The sequence below is a fragment of the Periophthalmus magnuspinnatus genome, chromosome 15 (genome assembly GCF_009829125.3).
Source record: "Periophthalmus magnuspinnatus isolate fPerMag1 chromosome 15, fPerMag1.2.pri, whole genome shotgun sequence".
Lineage (NCBI taxonomy): Eukaryota > Metazoa > Chordata > Actinopteri > Gobiiformes > Gobiidae > Periophthalmus > Periophthalmus magnuspinnatus.
Window position 1 is genome coordinate 26,460,758 of NC_047140.1, and position 22,352 is coordinate 26,483,109.

The window sequence follows — 22,352 nt, forward strand, 5'->3', positions numbered from 1 at the left end:
TCTAATCTTTTATTCTTCCAAGGCACAGCAGTTGTGTTTGGCAGGGCTCAAAGCTGTTCAGTACATCTTATCCTCTTTGACTGCTACATTTTCAAAAAAAAAAAAAGTAACATTCTGTGGTGCTTTTCATAGCTCTGGCTGTTACTGTTACCAGTACAGCTCCTAATACTCTTTAAGTGAAGAAAGTCCACGCTTACAACACATACAAATCTGTCATTTCTATCACGTCCATATAGTAAAACACATAGAGACCTCAAAAAGAGGTGCAATTGACATCATAAAATGTGCATTCATAAGTTTGTGTTGTTTTTTTTCTTACTTAAATAAAAAATATATTCAACAAATCTAGCTTTTGTCTGTAAACCACCAGGGTTGTGAATAACACTTGTCAAATGTGCTTTAGAGCAGTGATAAGAAAGAAGCCAAAAGTCCAAAACATGCTTTTGATTGACTACAATCACTGCCTTGAGGGAGTTCATGTTATGCATAAACAGTGCAACAAATTGTACCTTCAGACTAAAGAAGAAAGATACTAATGTTTCTTACCTGACTGTTCAGGGACAAAACAAAATGGCTCACAAAATAAATCCTTTGGTATTTCTCCTATACTTAAGTTCTATAAATATTTAGAAAACTCAAAAAACAAAGTCTGATTTAAGCTTCAGAGTCTCACATTCAGCACCTCAGAAGTAAAACCTCCTGGCCATTAAGTGTTTTGAGTGGCAGAAAATAGTACAAAATAGCTAAATGTAAATACTTTATCTTAGTACCACGTAGTCGTCACCTGAAAGGGCCATAGAGTGTATTAATAATAATCTTAATGTTAAGAACAAAAGTAAACATTTAAGAGTCCAGACGACTCTTCAAAATAGTGTCAGTAAAGCTAAAATCTGTATCCATAAAACAAAAGCAATGTTGTATATACATAGATTACTCTGACTACAAACTGAATAGAATAATTGTGTGCTAACATAGTTGTTTTTATAAAATAGAAAACAAAAATCTTCATGCCAAAATATATACCTGCGATTTCGGTAAATTTCATCAAACAAAACATAGCAAAATATATATTAAACCTGTCTAGCTTTAAATGTTTATGTTTAAATAAAACTGGAACAAATAAGCTATTTTCCAATTTTAAAAAGCTGGATGACACATTCCTCTACAGTAGACCAACTATTAGCTGTAGTCTTAAGACATCCACAGTACCTCAAATGTGAGTATTGTGCGTGGATTTTATTGGTACCAAGGTGTTTTACGAACCCAGCGAAGGGTGAAGCCAGCGTCTGTGCGGATCTTAATGGAAGCTGCTTCTGCTTCTCTAACAGTCTCCTTCACCGACTGCATAAGATTCTGGGCATTATGCACCAACATCTCTGTGGCCTGGAAGGGAAAAATGTTACTTTGTGAGAATATATGAAGAATATAAAAATATAAAGTTGGCATTGTTAAGTTTTTACTGACCTGTTCAGACTCTTCCTCACTAATGTTAGTTCTTCCCAACATTGTAGCTTTAACAGTTGAGAGGATCTTCAACTGAGTACTTATGGTGGGAATTCGTTCACACACCTTTCAAATAAATATAAACATTAAGCATTTTAATCTCCACTTCTTCTTCCAGCCAAGATGTATTTTATATTTACTATATTTTATTTTATTGTACTTGTACATATACAAACCGTTATATTTGTTACTTATTGGACTAGTCTTTTGATTTATTTCCTACTTTAATTACTTAGAATTAATTAGTATTTATTTTTTACTTTTTGTTATTATATTATAACGCGTGTGCTGCTCTGTCCCAGCAATTTTCCTTGTGAATGAAGATAGTCTGCCTAAGTCTAAATCATTAATCAATCAAAGGACAACCAATGAGAAGTGTGTTTTTTGAGTAATAAATGTACCTGAAGAAGGTTAGTCCGAATGCGCCTGTCAGTGCACTGTTTGGCCACCTCTTTAGCCAGCCGGGTCACTTCATCTGAAGCTTTGGCAATGTCTTTAGCGCATTGAATGAGGGCGCGTTTGTTTCCACTTCCACCACGCACCAGTCGAGACATCTCAGCCATGAGTAAAGCCATTCTTTTGGCTGCTGCAATAATGTCATTACCCTGGAATATGAGAATTTGCACAGAAATTTTTTTTTGTGAAGGCTCAAGAGTAAAAGAATTAAATCTTTGGTACTGTGTATGCGTTATTCAAATTATTCAGAGAATACAATAGTGCTAACAAACCAAGCTCTATAAAGCATGAAGGCTGCATGCCAATACAAATCCACTGAAGAAAGGTATACTTAAATTATTTTAGCACTGACATAGTTTGTTAGTGGAAGAGCAGCATACACACAGTGAAAGTATGCATAAATACAAAAGCAAGCAGGCTGTCTAATGCCAAAACTACATCACCCAGAAGTCTTTGGGAAACTGTCATCCGTGGCTTCACAGGTTTGTGAGTCAATAAGTGAACAGTGAAACAGCAAAAAACATTTTTACCTAAAGAAGGCCTTGTGAAGCCAGTACCAGTTTATTCATGTGGTGCACAAACCATTGCCATTCCCAACAATCCTGGTTCAGTATGGTATCAGCAAAACCACGTGTCAACCATAGTGTGATGCAACAGCAGCCAGCTTGTAGTTTCCAAAGTAGTGGCAGATGCAGAGCTCAATGTTTTCCACTTTCAGCTAGTGCTCCGAGGTTGTCCTGCATGGCTTCCTCAGTCTAGGCCATAGACTTGTTTGCATGCGGGGATATGCATGTAACCATGGGGACAGACAGTACTTAACACCCCCGTGGGAAGTGAAAATACTATGTGACTCCCACTTATGTGCATGTGCATGTATGTGCGCAGACCTTGCTGGACCACTTGCGAGCCTCCTGATGTAGAGACTGGGCAGCTGCCAGAATGGGTTGATTGACTGGCTGGTTGGAGGGCATCATCAGCAGCTCTGGCTCATAGTCATCCTCACCATCAGTAAAATCATCTTCCTCATCTACCTCCCTCTCTTCTCCTGCCTCCTCATCCTCAGGCTGGGCAGGGTAGGATTTGAAGGACAGAGGGAGGGGAGGAAGGGGACAAAAGAAGGCAGGGTCGGCAGGAAAGGGAGCATGGGAAAAGGAGCGATTTAGTAAGGTATGAGAGGCATCGGAGGACAGACTAGCGGACAGAAGATTTACAGGAAGAAGGACCAATACAGGCATTGAGAAGCACGGGGAGGGGTAGAGGTAGACACGTGCAGGAAGTAATGGAAATTCAGTGGGAATAACACAAAGAGGCTGGGCGGGAAGCTGCTGAATGGTACTGAAGTGGTGTGTAGTGTCTTGTATAGAAGACGTATTTGATTATGTGTATTATTATTTTTTTTAATCCAAAAAACACCATTTGACTCCTAGATCAGACATTTAAAACATTTAAAAACATGTAAACATTGACATTACAGGCTGTCAAATACATTTTTCAGACATAACACACATGTACTGTTCTATTACCCAATACAATAGTACTGCATGCAGACACCTGATGACAGTTTCCAGTTTCCCACTGAAATTGGACTTGAACCACTGATCCACATTTCAGAACAATCATAACTTCACAGTTTGGACTCCAAGACATTAGAAGATTCTGACAAACCATATCAATTTCAACCAAAACTACTCCAGTCATCAGAGAGAAAATGCAAAACCATACATGACATTTCTTAGGTGATTACTGACCTTGCTTGACCACTTGCGAGCCTCATCGTGCAGCTGTCTGGCTGCCACCATCATGGGTTCGCTGACCACCTCTCCAGCCTTCTGCTCAGGGAACTCTTCATCCTTCTCTTCAGGAGGAGGGGGGCGGGGTGGTGGCACTTCTCCTTCTGGCAGAGGGGGTTTCGGTGGGGCCTGCTGGTCATCCACCACCTATGGAAAATATACAGGTGAACATTGAATTATATGACAACAATGCATTGATCTCTTTATTAATCTGGGGTAGGGTTTACGCTGGGTACCCTTCCCTTTACGTCTTTAACCTGTGATTACTTGATGACTTTATTTTCATTTTACCACTCTATAGATACCTCTCTGGTGTGCAAGTTATACATAGAAAACCATAAATTTACATAAATAATAAATGCAGATCTATCTTCAAGACAATTTTTGATATCTAGCTGTCAAAACACTCAAAAACAATGGCTTTTAGATGTCTATACAGTCTATAGACATCTAAACATTATGTCAACAATAGGCTTCTTTTTACATTCTGACTGACTGTGCTGTAGATGTATTGTGTTTGACTAATGACATTTGTCTTGATGGTAATGTTGTTGAGGGATTGTATTTTAGAGGATAATAATACAGACGCATTTAAAAATTATACATTATAGAGGATCAATCAATATCGATTAACTAGATTTTGAACATTTTTAGAAAAATAATGGTAAATTTGAAACTTTCTATTTATGGGAATTGTCTTCATAAATTTAGATTGTTTTAAATGTTTAATAATGATTTGGATAGTGGTTATTTTAAGGAGACATTGTTATTGATGAAATGTTGCTGTTAGACGTGCTTTTATGTACCGGTAAATAGATCTTTAATGTACCTGCCCAAGGATTACAGATGGAAAAGGGCTTGTAGCTAATTCTGGCGCAGAGCATCTTTTGTCTTTGAGATTACCGTAATGTTTTCTGTGCATTGTAAATAAATAAATACATAAAATATAAACAACTGATTTTTTTAACCATGTGGTCTATTCAGTTAAATCAGTCTGCAGTTGGAAGTATCCAAAAGCTTATTGAACATTCAGAGTCAAGAGTAGAGGAAAGTGGCCATCACAGTATACAAAGTGTCATTTATCAAGGCTTTGATTAAATGCTGGTTGTGACAGTGGTATTGTATAGAGCTTACATGGAGCTGGTCTAGATCAGGAGGTGGAGGGGGGAACTCGGGCTCTTGTGGCTGGAAGGCTTCTCTGACTTTTCCCACTGCAGCCAGGATTCGCAAACAGGAGTCTAAATAAGCCTTCTGCAGAGCTATGGGAAATAAAGTAAGATCAATGTGTTAGTGAGTCAATTAATAGCGTAATTACATTTGTCCTTGAGGCTGCACCTTTGTCTTGAATGTTCCCAGCCACAGCCTTGGCGTCCATCACCATAGGGGAGATGGTGTGAGAGAGGATATCCGAGGCATGCTTCACCGTGTCTCTGAACCGAGGATCTTCAGAGTTTTCCACTTCTCTTTTAGCCACCAACAAAACTCGATTAGCTCGCCTCGCAATGCTCGTAGCCCCAGCAACCAGCATTTGAGGTTGAACATTGGCCATAGCGACTCTGCACTTGTCAATGTCTTTTTTTATGGCTTCCTCTGATGCATCCAACAGTGACTTTGTGTCTATAGCTTCATCTACGAGACCTTATCAAACATAGATGAATAAAAGCCCACTTTAGTTGATTAATCTAATTTTACATCTAATCATTTTATTGAACATTGCATTGCATAATATTAAGATATACAACTCACCAGTCAGTCGCTCTACATTGTCAATCCATTGGTTTTTCATTGTGTCAAAGTGCTCATATGCAGCTTTGTTTCCTGGATTTTTCAATAAAATACGAGCAGCAGACGTTACCTGGACATTAAACAGAAAAAAACAACCATATAAAATAAGTTGTTTTAAATGTAGATGTGGGACCCTGAGAGGCAGTCGCACCTGTGGAGTGAGTTCCCTGGCGTGTTTGACAGCAGCATGGATGCCCTCCACTGTGCTCCTATTGGCTGTCCCCACTGCAGCTGCTTTCTCTGCTGTTGCCCCAAGTCGACCAGCGTGGGCTTCGAAGTTCCCTGCACGCTCTTCAAAAACCTTCAAAAATACATTTATAATATGTTTACTTTTAGGAGTAGTCAAAGTGAGCTAGGGTCAACAGAAAGTAGGCTTTGGTTACTAACCTCTTCCCTGTTGGGGGCATCGGGAGGGGCAGTTGCAGCCACAGCGAGGAGTTTTACAGGGGTTGTGGTATCACTGAAAACATCTGAAACCTCCTGGGTCATCACGTCCTGCATGTGCTGTCTGAGGTCCTGAAAGAGGCACAGTTCAGGTCAGTCCACCAGAGGGAGCTCTACAATAAGTTTCTGATCAGTCCCACAATAAGTTTTACCTTCAGACTGTCCTGGAGCTGAGCAGCTGTTGCTCGTGCATGTGGTGCCTCAGCCTCACCCCGACCTGCCATCTCGGCTAAAGACCCCATCAGTGCCTCTGTTCGGTCACAGCGTCCAACCATGTCCTGTCGATATGGACCCAACAAGCCCCCTGCCAGCCTCTTGCCTTCTCCCACCATTCCCCTAATGGCTGCCTGACCTGGGGAGAGGACAGAGTCAGTAAGATCCAGCCAAATTCAACCTCACTATTCAAATCCAGAAAAAAATAATATCACACAAGTAAATGAGAAATGTATTTGATGTAACAAATGATGAATGATTCAGTGATAATGGCTGGACTTTACTTGAGTCAAATTTAGGTTGATACCTTCATGCCACTGTAGTATCTCACACTCTGCCCCCGCACGCAAGCATATGACAAAAGATAGAAATATACAAACCACAAAATAGGGAACAAAAATTAGATCAGTTCCTCTTTTATATTTATATATATTCAGTGTCAGCATGGATGGAGGAAATAAAACATTACGTCAACCAACATAATACTGGCTAAGCATTTGTATCCGAATATGACATATTTTTCAGTATGTCATGCCACTCACCTACTCCTCTATCATCCACTCCAGGGTTGTTCACCCACCGCAGTGCTTGCTCCATCTTTCCCTCCAAAGTGACAGCAGCCTTCGCCGGCCTCATGTTAGTCACAGCGCGGTTGGTTTTGGACTGTAGAGTTAACAATGCTGCGCCAATCTGCTTGGCTAAAGCTCGGGCCTCAGGGGTGTCACCTTTACCCCTGGGATGAGAATAATAAAACCAGTTAAAGATGAGTAACAGAGAGTGTGGATTTTACCCGTAAAGCCATGAAATGTAAAGCACACAAAAGTTTTTAATGATTGGAGATTAGATAGAAAATCATAGACCTCTATTTGCAGGGAGATAATGTATCAAATTTAAGACCCAAGGTGTCCAAGTGTATTTGTTTTGGAATTTCCTGATTTGTATTAGTTAAGCAAGTAGTGAAAATATAAGGAAGAAACATACAATATATAAGGACAGGTTAAGAGAGTCCTGTCTATATTAGTACTTTATTGAGGCTGTGTAAAAGCCCATGAAAACCCTGAACCACATCCAATAGATGTAAATGATTTAAACCTTATCACAGGACTTGGAGTAATGCCTAAGGATGTCAGGCAACAACATATTTTCCAGTGTGGTAAAATATGCCACCTACTGGTAGGGTGTGGTTGTATTTTGAACCTAAAACAAATAGCCTTTCTATTATTTATATATTTATACACATCACAAGATCATGTGTTGTAGTTGGTAGGGCAGAATAACATACTGTTTCCTGAGATCCACGAGTCTGGCAGTGAGGCCTGCAATCTCGCTGATGGAGCGAAGGATGTCATCTCTTTCTTTAGGGTCTTCACACAGATCAGCGATGCGTTTAGCCTCTGCTAACAATGCTCGGATGTTTTCTTCTCCCTCGGGACCTCCATGAGGATCAGCTAGCCAAGCCTATCACAATTATAACATTATAACATTTTCCTTGTGTTAGACTATTGCTCTTCAGACATCTTCAAACATGGAAGAGTGGATGTATTTATGGAAGTGGTGAGGCAAGGGTTTAACATGGAGTTCTGTGCACTTTTATCTGACCTGTGCAGCATCCAGTCTCCTGGCAATGGCCTGCTTTGCGTTGATTAGAGCCTCTAGTCTGCGTGCAGCATTGTCCACTTTGCCAAATAACAAGTCTAAGCCCTGAGAGCACTGACCGGCCCGCTGCACACAGCCTGGCGTCTGTCCTTGGCCTCTGTTCAAACGCAAGCAGCATCAGCCTCTGTCGGTTAACAACATCCAGCAGAGTGAATGAAGTCACATGTACCTGGCCCGCAGATCTGTGATTTGGTCACTCATCTGCCCTAGAGCTTTAGCAGTGGCTAAAATGTCTTTCCTCTCTTTTCCAGCACAGAGCTCCCCCACTTTACCAGCCTCGTCCAGTATGACGCGGAGAGCCACCTCGCCAGGGTCTCCTATAAAAGACAGAATAAGATAAACAACAGACATAGAGTGAATTAGTTTAGAGCGTTACAGTGACAGGTTACCAGGCTGTCCATGAGGGTCTTTGAGCCAAGCTTTAGCTTGAGCCATCTTTGACTCAATTACAGCCAGAGATCTCTTCAGAGCTTCCATATCCTGAAAGACACAGAGGCATTGTTTACGGTTGTATCAGGAAAACAATACACATGAACCAAGTTAGTTTTAAAAATTTCATATGTATCCATTCATTTATTGCAATGGACTGGACCTGTTCATAAAGCTACATTATACTTGGCATTTTTAAACCATTAACACTGTATAATAACGGTGATTAATTTATTATGATTCTATTAAATACCATAGAACAACAATGTAGCACCAGTCGTGAACCAATCAATTAGTAATACAAGCACTCATGCTAATTAAATTCTATTTAAAAGACATAGTTCTGCATGAACAGTATGCAGCTTAGGTGCCTCCCCTTTCTCTGAAGGGAAAAAATGGCTTAAGTGGTCCCGCTCAATACAGCCACTCATAAATTATGGATGTGTCTGGACAGTGAACAGTACACAGAAGTGAGTACTTCTATAATTCATGACCTCAGAGGACACCGCAGCTCGACAAACTGCTTATCACATCCACTGGGTATGTAATAAATCCACTTAGACATACAAACAAACACACCAAGACTGATCAGTGTTTGAGGAAGTTGTGTGCAAAGAGACATGCAGGGATTCAAGTTAGACAAGTGGGACACAACTTAACTCTTTAACACAGCTTTGAACTCATGACTACATTTGACTTTTCCTATAGATCATATCCTTAGACACATTAAAAGCTGTTAAACCCACTGTTGTTCCATCTGCACAACTGGAAACGGACAGATGCACAATATACTGATGAGATATGAGTCCATGATCGCATCAGGTACAGTCAGTGGACAACACACATATTGTTAAACCAGCATGGAGGAGAAGCGTAGAGACTGTCTATCCCACATACACAATGCATGCTGGAAACTGCAGAGTTGCATAGGAACAGGCTTACCTTCTACAGGGAGGAAAAGAGACGAAGGAGGTAAAGAAAGAAAAGGAAAGTTATACTACCAAGCAAAAAGAAAATGTTTCGAAGAGTGATGTATGTAAGACCTCAGCAGATGTGTGTATGAAACAACAAAAAAAAAAAGGCTTAAAATGGCTTAAAAATATCAATTTGCACCTTGTTGGCCCAGGCATCTTCGTCCCATGTCGTGAGCTGTAGCACTCTGATAATCTCTGTAATTTCAGTGCTCATCTTTTCAAATGTAAACTTTCTGTTGCGCTCAGCCTCCTCCACACCAGCTCCTCGACTTGTTTTAGTTGCGACAAAGATCTTGATAGCTGTTGAGGAAAAACAAACAGTGAGATTAGTTTTGGCAATAATTTATAGCAAAAGAGTGACACGTTGTGCTTTGGCAGAAAATTTGGATGTACATAGTTCATGGAAAGATTCAGGGAAAGATACCTGGGTAACACAACATTCAGACTCCACTTAAATACAGACAGTCTGATAATGGGGGTTAAAAATCTCCTTGCTAAGAACCAGAGGTGCTAACCCTTCTGCAGGCAAGTCGATAATAGCAATGGGATGTAGTGTTATGGTACTGCTTCAGTTTTAGTCTTGTGCAAGCTTATATTAAGAGAAGGGTTATGCAATTAATTTTAATCAAGAGTGAGTTCAGTCATTTCTAATTATTAATGTCCACAGCCAATCTTCTGTCAACGAAAAAGCAAGTGGAGTTCAGACATTCAGAAAGAACAATGACAATATTTTTCCATCAAATTACAAGTATAAAGTATGTATTTTTAGTATTTAGTATGTATTTTTTATAGTTTATCAGTTCAGGGAATTCATATTGAAAGCTGTTTGTATTTGTTTTTATAAGAAAAAATAAAATAAAAAATATATATCAGTCAATACAAGGAAAAAACGTGGAAACCTCCATCCTTAAGTTTCAAACCTATGGCAGCTCCAAGCACTGCCTACTGTAACTGTCACAAGTCACAACTAATGACTGTAATTATTCTGGTTGCTATAGTGACAGATTGACTCTGTGTGACCTCTCTTTTTTCTCTCCTGCTGCATCTGAGTAACTACCCCCCAGTCCACAGTTTACACACCTGAAATGAGGACAGGCAGCAGCTCTTTCACTGTGTTCATAGAGCTCATCAACATTTGCCTGTGCTCCTGGTGGGTCAGCTCCTGTTGTCTTTCATCGATCATTTTCGACATTTTAGTCATCCCTAATGCAAGGAAAAGGACAGTTTAGTCAAATTTGTGGGGCTGTAATCAATTAAAGAAACTACAGACTTGCCATGTGCACCGTTTAGTCAAATAAATGGGGGGCGTGACATTAGAATAAGGTCTCAAAATTATTTCTATGATCCGTATTTATGTGTCGATTTGTTGTATTGTGGTTTTAATGTCTTTCTTATTCTGTAAAACACTTTAAATTACTTTGTGTACGAACTGTGCTATACAAATAAACTTGCCTTGCCTATGTAAAAAGAAAGAAAAAATTCCAAAATATCCCACTCCCTCATTCACTCACTCCATCCCCTCTTCTTTCAGGTTATATCCATATAAATAAACAAATGCCCAAATAATTAGCTAAGTGATAAAAATCTCAGAAAATCTATTTAATGACTAAGAACTTAAAAGACCTACAAATTTGATCTTTTTAAGAGGCCAAGGCAAAGGACAGTTTAAGCATCTGAGCAGATTCAATTGTTACATCCTAAATGTCCAATCACGCACAATGGAAGCATCAGTCATGTGGAAAACCTTGGCATCGGATTTCCCCCCAGCTCATTATGCCTCAGTGCGCTGACAACACAACTGACCTTTTACCTTTTAGCACCCTAGATGAATGAACTGTTTATGGTCTGCCTGCAGCAAGTGAAAATGTTTTGATCTTTTATTAGTGTTGCAGAACATTGATCAGTAAGTCAAAAATAAAGTAATGATGTAGTAATGAACTTTGGTATTAACTTGCGTAAAGCACAAATGATATGAAAGGTAGGTTGATATAAAGTATATAGATTGCTAAAGAAAATATTGTAATATGGACAAACAATCACTCGTACAACTTTTTGTCCAGTTGACAGATTTGAATTTTTCTTTTACTATGGATCACACCTGGACGGCTGAGGGTTTACACAGACATATTGTGATAAGTGATAGTATTGAATTTTTTTAGCAGGACAGTAACCCCATTTGAGCTGTATTGTAAAGAAAAAAACTGCACTAAAATAGCACAATGAAACACACTAGTAGAGCATTAGGAACAGGGCTTTTGTTTTAGCATGTAGCTTTTTAAAAGATTTTTTGGCCCATTGGTTTTACCAATGGGCCAAAAAGATTTGGCCCATTTGTGCTGGTTTTACCAGCACAAATCTATAATCATACCCATTCCTAAGTCGGTAAAAAATGATCCCAGAGTGCCTCTTAATTATAGAGGAATCAGTCTTTTAAGTACAGTTTATAAAATTTATTCCAGTATCTTAAATGCCAGATTGACACGGTTTCTTGAAAACACAGAATTGTTGGTGGATGAACAAAATGGATTTAGAAAACACAGAGCTTGTATTGATCATATTTACACTGTTTCAACTATAGTGAGAACTCGACTGGCTGAAAATAAGTCCACTTTTGTTTGTTTCGTGGACTTTAAGAAAGCATTTGATTGGGTCAATAGGGATTTGTTGTGTTTGAAACTTCTTCAGGCCGGGGTTGATGGGAGATTTTATAGAGCATTAAAATCCCTGTATGCAGACTGTATTGGATGTGTTCAAGTGAATGATTTAAGGACTGAGTGGTTTCCTATACCTACTGGTGTAAAACAAGGGGATGTTTTGTCCCCAAGCCTGTTCTCGCTCTTTATAAATGATTTGGCTCTTGAAATCAAACAGCTGGACATTGGGATACACATGGACAGTGATGTTGTGGGCATTCTGCTCTATGCTGATGATGTTGCACTCCTGGCGGAAACAGAAGAGGACCTGCAGCTGATGTTAAACATATTACAACAGTGGTGCTGTAGGTGGAGACTTGCTATAAATCAAGCTAAAACCCAAATAATGCATTTTAGGAGGAAGGCAGCTCCTCAAAGTAAAAAGGTCCTTACATTTGGAAATGTGAATCTTGAGTATGTCCCTCAGTACAAATATCTGGGGTTCACTTTTGATGAATTTATGAGTTTTGACAGTGGGGTAAAAATCCTTGCTGCTTCAGCCAGTCGAGCTCTTGGTTCTGTGATTAACAAAGTGAAAATGTGTAAAGATCTTGGTTATGAAACATATTCAAAGCTGTATGAGGCCTGTGTATCTCCTGTTTTAAATTATGCTGCTGGTGTGTGGGGGGCTAGACAAAGTTCTGCCTTGGATGCTGTGGAAAACCGAGCCATCCGCTGTTTTTTGGGAGTGCACAAGTTTGTCCCAGTTTTGGCTGTACAGGGTGATATGGGTTGGGTACCGGGTTTAATCCAAAGAAAGTGTGATATGGTCAGATTATGGAATCGAATTATTAATCAACTTGATGATAGAGTTTTAAAAAAGGTCTTTGTATGGAGTAAACACAAGTCACCCTGGGCAGCAGAGCTACGGGCTGTTTTTGCTGAAGTACAACTTCAGTATGTATTTCATAATAATTTGTCATGTAGCGTAAACAAAATAAGAACAAAACTGATGTCTAATTATGAAGAGCAGTGGCTGAATGGGATCTTGGCTAAACCCAAGTTGCGAACATACATTCAATTAAAAGATACGTTTAAGGCTGAGTTCTATGTCAGAGCAAATTTGAGTAGGAAGCAAAGATCATTGATGGCACAGTTACATACAGGGATCCTTCCTCTGGCTTTAGAAACTGGGAGATTCTCTCAAACCCCTGAAGAAGAAAGACTTTGTGGTTTATGTGAGTTGGGCGAAGTAGAAAGTGAAGCTCATTTTCTGTTGCATTGTCCATTTTACAATGAATTTAGAAATCCTTTATTTGATGAAATGTTCACTCAATGTCCTGAAATGTTCTGGTGTGATGATGACAGCAAAATGAAATGGTTGTTTAATTCTAATGTTTATAAGTTGGTTTTATTTTTATGTAAAGCCTGGAAGAAGCGGCAAATGAGTTTGTTTAAATGAGTTTATTGTTGTTTTGTTTTGTTTTTGTTTTTGTTTGTTGTATACACGTCTGGACTATTGGACTATTGTATTTTTGTTAATGGTGTCTTATAAGCCCATTTGGGCTCGGCATTCTTTGTATGCAAGACACAATAATAAACTATTCATACAGTACATACATACCTGACAGGACAATAAGCAGTGTAAAACGAGGGTGAAGAGTGGGGACAGACACAGGAGAAATCCTGCATCCTGTAACCAAACCCAAGAACTTTAAACTACTTCGACCAGTTTCTTTCTGTATAATTCTGCATTATAACTATACAACAAGGTGGGATTTGATTATTATCTGATGTAAATGGTGTCGTACTTGTATGTTGATGTTAAATAGTTGTTCATTTGATAAGTGTTATTTTTCTTCACCTGGTCCTAGGTTTTTGGTGTATGTGATGAGGTCTTCCATGGTCTCCACAACCTCTGCCACGGTCAGGTACTCCATGATTCCTTTACACACACGGATTATCTTTCTCACCTGAAGCAAAACAAATAATATTTTAGTATCAGTATTATTTCAAAAACTATTTCCTTTGTATGAAAAAATTAAAAATAAAATCATTAATACATAAGAGCAAATCTTAAAAGACTGGTATTTTTGGCAATCCTTGAAGAGAACTTGTAGTTTGTATGGTGTCTTTGTTTTTTGTCTTGTGATGTCAGTCTTGTGACTGTTGCCCTGATGATAAGATTCAACCACCATTAACACGTGCACGGTGTGATTTGAGTTACATGTTGAAACTTCAAACGTACAGACCATAGCCCACCGTAGCCAGTCCATGCATACCATATCCCTCGGTTACAATACTCACAGTACACAGACAGATCTTAAGCTACGTCACAGGGAAGTCATTTGATCTGGGAGATTAGATTAACAGCGTTTAAACTACATTACAGAACCTCAGGCTTGACTTCCACTCTTTCAATCTGAGACTATCCATGGGTTGAAACTAGGGCAGATTTGCGATATATGTTTAAAACTCCAGAAGCTTTCACATTTGAGAGAAAACTGACATATAAAAAACTATTACAAGAATCCCATGAATTTCAGGCCATGTTTGTAGAAGTCCAAACTACAGCTACAACAAGATTGTTCTATAAAAGACAAGATATTTTGTTACTTGCTGAGGACAGTGTAAAAATGTTATCAGCCTTTGTGATTTAAAAACTGCACCAACTCAAATTGTGATTTCGATTTTATTAGCATATATTGTACAACCCTAGTTTAAAATAAAATTTGCACCGTTGCCTTGAAAATTAATAGCTAAAAACTAAATATTTTATCTTTTGAATGGTGAAAGTCCTCAAAATGGAGCCTATAAAAAGGAAGCTGAAACCCACGAATATAAAGCTTGAGGGCTTGTGAGTACAGTCAAACTGATACCTCTGCCTCGTCAAAAGTGAGCAGCAGGTCGGAGGTCCCGGAGAGTATCCCCCTGGAGCCGTCGATCAGGTAATCTCGAGCTGGGACAGAGTATGGGTCTGCCTTCAGCATCTGAGCAGCTTGGACCAGCTTAGAGGAGGAGTTCTCAACCCTAAACAGGCATAGATAGAGGTAGAGGCAGAATAAGCTTAATTGATAATGACCTACACATATTATGGATTTTTCCTTGTATGTTATGTGAGAAGATGGGAGAAATACTCAAATCTACTCAAAAAAAGGCATGGGACGATATTGAAATTTGGAGTCACTATTATCATGACCAAAATAATTGCGATTAGCGATTATATCACAATAATTATTAAAGTGACTGAGTTTGTTCTGGATATGAATAATTATAATTTTAATACTATGAATATATTCCATATTTAAACAACTGTTGAATTTTACGTTGTTATAAGTTAAAACAACAATAATCTTGAAGAGATCATCAGGCTTTTTCTGCACATTCTGGTAATATAATGGAGATAATCTTTGTTGGCGATTCTCACAATTATATAGGAATAAAAATAAATAAAATTATATAAAATGTCCCACAATCTATTATAATCTACCCTTTTTATCATGATATTATTGTTTATTGTCCCATCCCTACTCAGGAAGGACAATAAATACCCTCAACATATTATCTGCAGCTAATACACTTCATAAACACAACAGGTGCCATCTATTTATTTAGGCAGCATTTCATTATTGCATACTTTTCTTTATAAATAAATACTAAGGTAAAGTAAGTTGTGTGAGAATAAGTACTGAATTATATCACACCAAAGCTTGAATTGAAAGTGCATAAACACACTACATATGCAAAATCAACAAAATCTAGCATTAATATATATATATATTTTTTTGAAAAGCACAATTGCAAAGGAGTAATGATGGACATAGCCTGAAGGAGGATTTTAAGGCCCCTTGAATAAATCCAAGTGGCTCTTTTTCTACCCCCGTTGGTGGGGTATCGATGGCTGCTGGTTCATCTATATTTAGGCAGGTTCACATTCCCACATGCCCCTTCCTAAGCCTCGCCGCTCAGATTTATGGTGTGTAGCAGCGTGCAAAGTGCAAGTGCACCTCAGGGACACTTGTGGAGCATGTGCTTTTTGTAAACCTCAAATCAGGAAGCATTCAATAGGTAACTTTTTATTTGCTGCAGTTGCTATCTATGAAATGATCTAAAATAACATCAGTATTTAACAGTAGTAATGCTTGCAATACAAATCGAAACATTTAGCAGAAATCAAGGCCAGATCACGGTTATGGTACGCTGTCCCCCTGAGAAAATCTGACCCCTGCATTTGACCCATCATCTAATCCTGCTGAGGCAACCGGTCAGGAACAGTGGCCAACGCAAGGCCAGGATTGGACATCAAGGCTCAAGAGCAAAACACATACAGCATTTCACAGTTTACACGGCTATCCAATATCTATCGGGACCTGCGACAGACAGGGGAGCACAATGAAGATCCCCCCCCAAAAAAACCCCTCAGAAACCCACCAAGTCTCCTGTCCCGTATACAGTGATGAAAAGGAGAACAGAATTTTCATGTGCAGTGAATTTAGTAATCCATGTCTCTGTCGCAATAACATTAAGTTGAGCACATCTAGGAAATGACTGGGTTTGTTCTTGACATATTGAAGTCTGCATTTAGACTGAATGTCAGCTCCAGGCAGCCATCTGGACAACAACAGGTCCCTCTCATTGGTGATGAGGACGCTCTGGACCTCTCTCTGACACTGGTCTTTCCTGCCTCAGAAGTGACTCTTTGTTTCATTTGGGAACATTGCCAATTTTCCTAACATTAAATGACAAAATCTCTGCTGTTTTGAGATAAAAATGAGTTTCCATCGTGTTGTCAGTAGCTGCATGTTGTTGTGTACTAGAATGTGTTGGTGTAGTAAGAGACAGTGAAATGACAGAGGAGTACAGCAGACAGTGTAATTTAGTTTGCGGAGAGGACTCACTTGATGAATGCAGGAGGCATGTCTCTCTTCATCACCTGGTCTTCAGTGGTCTGGACAGTCTCCTTCCCGACCTTCAACACAAGAGAGTAAACAATAAAACTTTGAATATTTGTATTACATATACTGGACAAGGCAGAGTTAATTAAGGGCTGGCAAGGATAACAAACTACTCACATTCATTCATAATAGAACACAGCACATGCTTAACTATGGACTGCAGGATTATCACATCAGCTCATAGTGGCAAGAGGGTCATGAACAGTGCAGAGGAGTAAATTTGCAGGTTTTACTATAACCTGTGTAGTGAATACGTTTTTTAAAGCACATTTTGGATTACTAAAACAAACTAAAACATACTAAAGACGACAATGTGGTTTTGTTTGTGGTAAATATGTCTTGTTCTGCTGAAGTAATTGAACTTGACGATCACCACTGAGTGTATTGATTTTTCTGTCAGTGCTATTTAGTTGGTTTTAAAAGCAGCATGAACCTTTCTACTGAGGTACAGGAGCTGCTTGATTATGAAAAAATATACACTCACAATTGTTTGAATAAAATTTTCAATCCTGATACTTCAAACAATTATTTGCTTAGAGAGAAGGCAGTGCATCAGCGTGCCTAAAATCAGGAGAAGCAGATGAAATGTAGTAGATGTAGATGACATATATCATATAGACTGTTGTAAACATACTCTACGTAGAATGGCATAATCCCGGAGCAAATTTTCCACTTAAGGAAACATGCATGCACACTGAAGTCAACAGTGAGTGAACAATATTTTTTTTCCTCCAGTAATAGTCAAAACTCTATTTGACACTTGATTAATTTGCGCAGCCAGTTATTTTTTCCCTGATTTTCAGACTGCAGTAAAATTGTTTGTCCAGTGTTTACATTTGTGTAACTGCCCGAAGCAACATGCACAGAAAAGGCCTGAAAGGTTTACAGTTGCAGGAAACACCCTCAACCAAAGACAACACTGGTATGGATATTAACTAGTGATTGTAATGAAGTACCAGCCTTCAGCTCATGCCCACACAGCCACTACACTACAGATGCAATTACAGTGAGAGGACAGTGTCAGTCTCTTGGTGCTGTGTCAATGAAAGTCTGCTAATAGACTTACTGGCTCCAGAGACTCAGGCCCAGCTTTCAAACAACACCATTTCCGAGACACAGCACCTTCCTTTTAGCACAAACTAACCAAAGCAGCTGCATCACAACAACTATTTCAAACACGATCACCATGTAGGGGTTAAGAGTACTGACAAAAACATGCATCATTTCCAGTAACATTGTATTTTTAGTGGAAACTGTAGAAATATTACCCTATAACCTTGTTTGGTTGACTATACAGCAAGCTTGTTTTATTTTTATTTTATAAAACATATTTTAACTTTTTAATCTAAGTACTGTATTTTTTAGATCAATCATAAATCATAAATAATCAACCATTAGAGGTGTTAATTTACATTAGAAAAATGAAAAGGCTCCAAAACAATTTACACATTTTAAAAATCTAATCTAATCTATAAATCCAGATTTATAGGGAAATATAGAGAAAAAGAGTGTAGTGTAGTGTGTCTACTAAAATACACTTATAAATATGTATTTTTTTCCTAAATTCCTGATAGATGAGTTTTGTGTTTGTCTGTAAATAGATTTTCTCTCATCTTGTATTCTGTATGTTATAGATTCTATATGTAGGCAGGGTTAGGCAAAAAAAAAGTGTTAAACTTTAGCCTGAAACCCTTCGGTCTATAGAATGTAGTGTGTGTATAAGTGTACTGCATTATTTTTGTGCTTCTCATGAATCATTTGGCTGTATGTCAAGTTACCTCTAATGCAACAGTTATTGGGGAATGGAATTGACCCAAAGTGTATTTTGGCTTGTGTGTAGACTGATCACTGTCTTAGCTCAAAATGCTAAGAATGTAGCCTTACAAGGCGAATGATTGCATGTGGTTGATATTGATCAAGGAAATGTTCAGATTGCACCATTACTTCCCGTAAACAACAAAGGCTCATCTATAATTAATGTGCGCTAAAGCGGTCTGGTGGATGCACTGACAGTTTGACATGTGGCTGTATGTGACCCACAGTGAAGGGATGAGAGAGGAGTGACAGCTGCCACACAGATCCAAATCTGATTTTTAATGACACATTATTTTGTGAACATATGGTTAATGTCTGATCAAAGACAAGATTTATGACTGCACCTGCCTAGTGACATCATGTAAATATATGTTTAGTTACTTATTTTAGACGTCTCATTATAAACACCAAATGATGCATTAGTTAATAACTATGCACTTAAAAGCCCTTCTAAAGCATCTCTCTAACTATATTAAACACTATTGAGTGATTAAGAACATGCTGTTTGAGTATTATGTAATTCAATACAAATTACTATGTATGTTCAATTTGAGTCAACACTCCTTAAACAGGCTTAAAATGACACGTGATTCCGAGGTTTAAATGGTTTATAGCTCAAATACAGTATAAAGCCAAGATTTGTGTTTTAGTAAATGTTGCTGACACCAAATGTTGATATCTAAGAATAGATTTGAGGCAGAGCAGGGAACAGAGGGGAAATGTGGTCAGCCAAGCTGAACATGAACCTGGCATCAAATGCATGGTAGACCCTTATATTTATAAGGAAAGGAGCAGTTGGTAACAGTGTGTGCCGGGGCAGAGGAGAGGCGGTGTGGACTGGACACTTGGCAGATAGTTTGACACTCTTTGGGGTGCTGCGCGCTCCTCCTGCCTGGTTTTAAGACTGACTCATTTCTCGTCTCTCTCTCCCCCACTTTCACTGCAAGTGTGTGGTTACTTCACTCAACGATAAATCTATTTATTTCCTCCTCTCCCTCCCCCCAGACACCCTAAGCAACTATGAGGCCAATGTACTTGTTTTTAACTCTGTTTTTAAACTCTGCTCACCTATGTGTATATATGTAAATAATGCCTGTATGAATGTTATTCTGTTGTATGTTGAAATTTCTGCTTCTTGGCCAGGTCGTCGTTGAAAATGAGAATTGGTTCTCAACCGACCTACCTGGTAAAATAAAGGTAAAAAAAAAAGGCTTCTACCAGACAAACCACATTATAAGAATATTTTTGACAAACTGGCACTTTTCCTACACTTGCAGCAGTAGCATCTTTGGGGCTCATTAGTTGGTGTCAACCCACGTACTACCTCTGCCTCAGCGAGACTGACACCATCTTGTACGAGTCTAAGTGTTTTGGTGACCTAGATTTTACATACCCCCCACGGCCTGCCAAAGCCCACCCGGGATGGGGTTAACTGTGTAATTGTATCACTTTGCATTGGGGGGCTCATGTTGGTGTGTATAGTGGGTTATATTTGAGTTTAAACACAAGTGTGGAAATGAATCAGCTTTCTAAAATCAAGCCCGCGTCCTCACAAATGTGTGAATGTGAGTGTTAGGTGTCATTTACATTTGTTTAAATCAGTTCACCAAGCATTCAGCCCCTACTGGTCTGACACTGGTCAGACCAGTAGGGTCAGTACTGGTCGGTCTTCCAGCCAAGACTCTTTTGTCTTTGTGTCCCATCTCTTATGCTGCCCGTAGCTTCTCATCTCCATCACGTGGAACAGAGCTGCAGCTGTGATTAGCCTTTTTATGCTTTATGTTTGAACAAATCTACTCAACGTACCACCAACCAGTGGAGAGCGGAACACTGAACAGTGACATCAGAGGGGCAAAGATCTCAGTTTGATCAATGAGAAGATGCTTTTTATCATGATCTAAGAGCCTATTACACACACCCACTAGCTTGCTGCTGGTTCATTTGTATATTGGCAGGTAAAAATGTTTCACTAGATCACCATCTTGACACAAACTCCTAAATGTGTGCTTTGACCAACACATACAAACACTGGTTTGTGTGTCTGCAGCTAGATTTCTAGGCTCGCCACTACATTACTCATTCCCTGGAGACTTAATGTCTCAAAACATTTAGAGGTATAAAAAACAAAATAATTTCTACAGTTTAAAACTACTGTGCTTAAATTTACACCTTACACCAACACCTTTTCAAAATATAAAAGAAAATGGTTAAGCCTAAAAGAGTCAGGAACACAATTCTGTCAGCTTTTACTTCTCCATAATCTCCAACATTATTGTCAACACATGAGCAAAAATGAGAGTCAGGAAGACTAGACTAGAATGACATCAATATAATTTCTGTGAAACATGTTGAAAAGTGCAAGAAATTGTGTGCACATAACTGAATGCACAGTAAGAATAGAAACTAGTAACGAAGTAAACTAGTTAATGTATCGATCAAAGAATCCTTAATGCCATCAATATAATCATAAGAAAAAAATCTTACATCTTATCTCATTTCTTTCCCTCCACAAACTTCACTGACTTTAGGGGCCATCTAATAAGACCAGGACAAGCTAAATTTGTCATGTTGCTTGAAGGCTGCAGATTATGAAGACCAGGAGCTCCAGCTGTCCACTTTCACGTGTTTTTAATGACATTCATAGATCAATCTGGAGTTTCTTTGTTATAGGGCAACAATTCATTACATTGTTTCATGCGTAGCCCATATAACAGCCTATTGCAGTGATATAATGTATGTATTAAATATGCTTTCGGGGTCTGAGTGCATGACTATGTATCTTGAAGTGATTTGGCGCTCTAAACTCACCCGCACAAGGTTGCTGACTGCCGCCTGCACCGCAGCCACTGGCACAGTCAGATCCGGGATGGCTTTCCCATCCACCTCCCCTTCCTCGTGCATAATGACCAGGTGGGAGATCTGCTGGGCCACCGGCTCCAGGATACTCTCAATTGTCTTGGTATGAAACACCGGCATCTTGGCGACTTTTTACCGCAGCCCCTTTAGATGAAAAGACCCCTCCTCTCCTCCAACCTCCTCTCCTTCACACGAGGGCAAATCCCGGGTTGGCAGTACAGTCCCTACGCCCTCATGCGCGCGGTGTGTCCTCGCAGGAGCTCTGGACTAGGACGGTCCGTGTCCTCCGCTGGGAGCCACACCAGAATCGTGACAGAAAGGAATCACCGCCCTCCGCCCAATCACATCAGAGGAACACCGCTGCCAGGCAGCTCGCTGCTGGTGCGCATTGACGCTCGGCTCATCGTACTCACGCACGGCACAAGCGCAAGCACGCGCGTATCCAGCAAGTAGGAGCGCTTCTCCAAGTGACGTCATGCATGTCAGTGACCCCCTGAAAAGGTAAAGTGTTTGAGTAACTTAAAGATAACCCATACAATATGACAGGGACAAGCAATACTAATTTCAAAACGTTCACAGGATTCAGTACATTACAAGCATTAGGAACAATGCCCTGTTAGGAAACAGAATAATCAGAATCAGAAAAAACGAGGCCATATGTGTTTTAATTATTGTTCTCTTAACTTGTGTATTTATAACAAACATAGTTTTGACACAAGTCATTCAGCCTCGTTAAGGTCACTTTCTTGTTTGAAACCTTAGATGACACAGGGGTGGTTTACACTGGTCCTAAATGTATAGCCTGAGTTTTCTAATGTGCTCGAATATGTGGCATGCCCCTGT

At 39.3% G+C, this 22,352-nt stretch overlaps 1 protein-coding gene across 2 annotated transcripts; it reads right to left on the reverse strand.

Moving 5' to 3' along the window:
* Position 1: 1 nt before the first annotated feature.
* Positions 2–21,889, reverse strand: LOC117382300 (vinculin-like). 2 transcript variants are annotated; one of them, XM_033979404.2, is made up of 22 exons: positions 21,462–21,888; positions 16,782–16,852; positions 14,763–14,913; positions 13,748–13,856; positions 10,331–10,453; positions 9,390–9,550; positions 8,237–8,327; positions 8,017–8,164; positions 7,791–7,944; positions 7,474–7,649; positions 6,734–6,924; positions 6,131–6,330; positions 5,922–6,050; positions 5,686–5,835; positions 5,496–5,604; positions 5,085–5,387; positions 4,884–5,008; positions 3,708–3,896; positions 2,847–3,023; positions 1,905–2,108; positions 1,465–1,569; positions 2–1,383 (listed from the first exon to the last, which is right to left on the reverse strand). In XM_033979404.2, the coding sequence occupies exons 1-22, from the start codon at positions 21,627–21,629 to the stop codon at positions 1,237–1,239; spliced, it is 3,381 nt and encodes a 1,126-aa protein (XP_033835295.1). In that variant the 5' UTR covers positions 21,630–21,888; the 3' UTR covers positions 2–1,236. The 2 variants fall into 2 exon arrangements, with proteins under 2 accessions (XP_033835295.1, XP_033835297.1); XM_033979406.2 differs by lacking the exon at positions 2,847–3,023 and having other exon boundaries at positions 21,462–21,889.
* Between the last annotated feature and the right edge of the window lie 463 nt (positions 21,890–22,352).

Coding starts and splice junctions, on each gene's coding strand:
- LOC117382300 (XM_033979404.2), bottom strand. CDS start 21,629: ATGCCGGTGTTTCATACCAAGACAATTGAGAGTATCCTGGAGCCGGTG. Junction 10,454..13,747: donor CACCAAAAACCTAGGACCAG/GTGAAGAAAAAT, acceptor TCCTTGCATTAG/GGATGACTAAAATGTCGAAA. Junction 1,384..1,464: donor GTGAGGAAGAGTCTGAACAG/GTCAGTAAAAAC, acceptor TTTCCCTTCCAG/GCCACAGAGATGTTGGTGCA.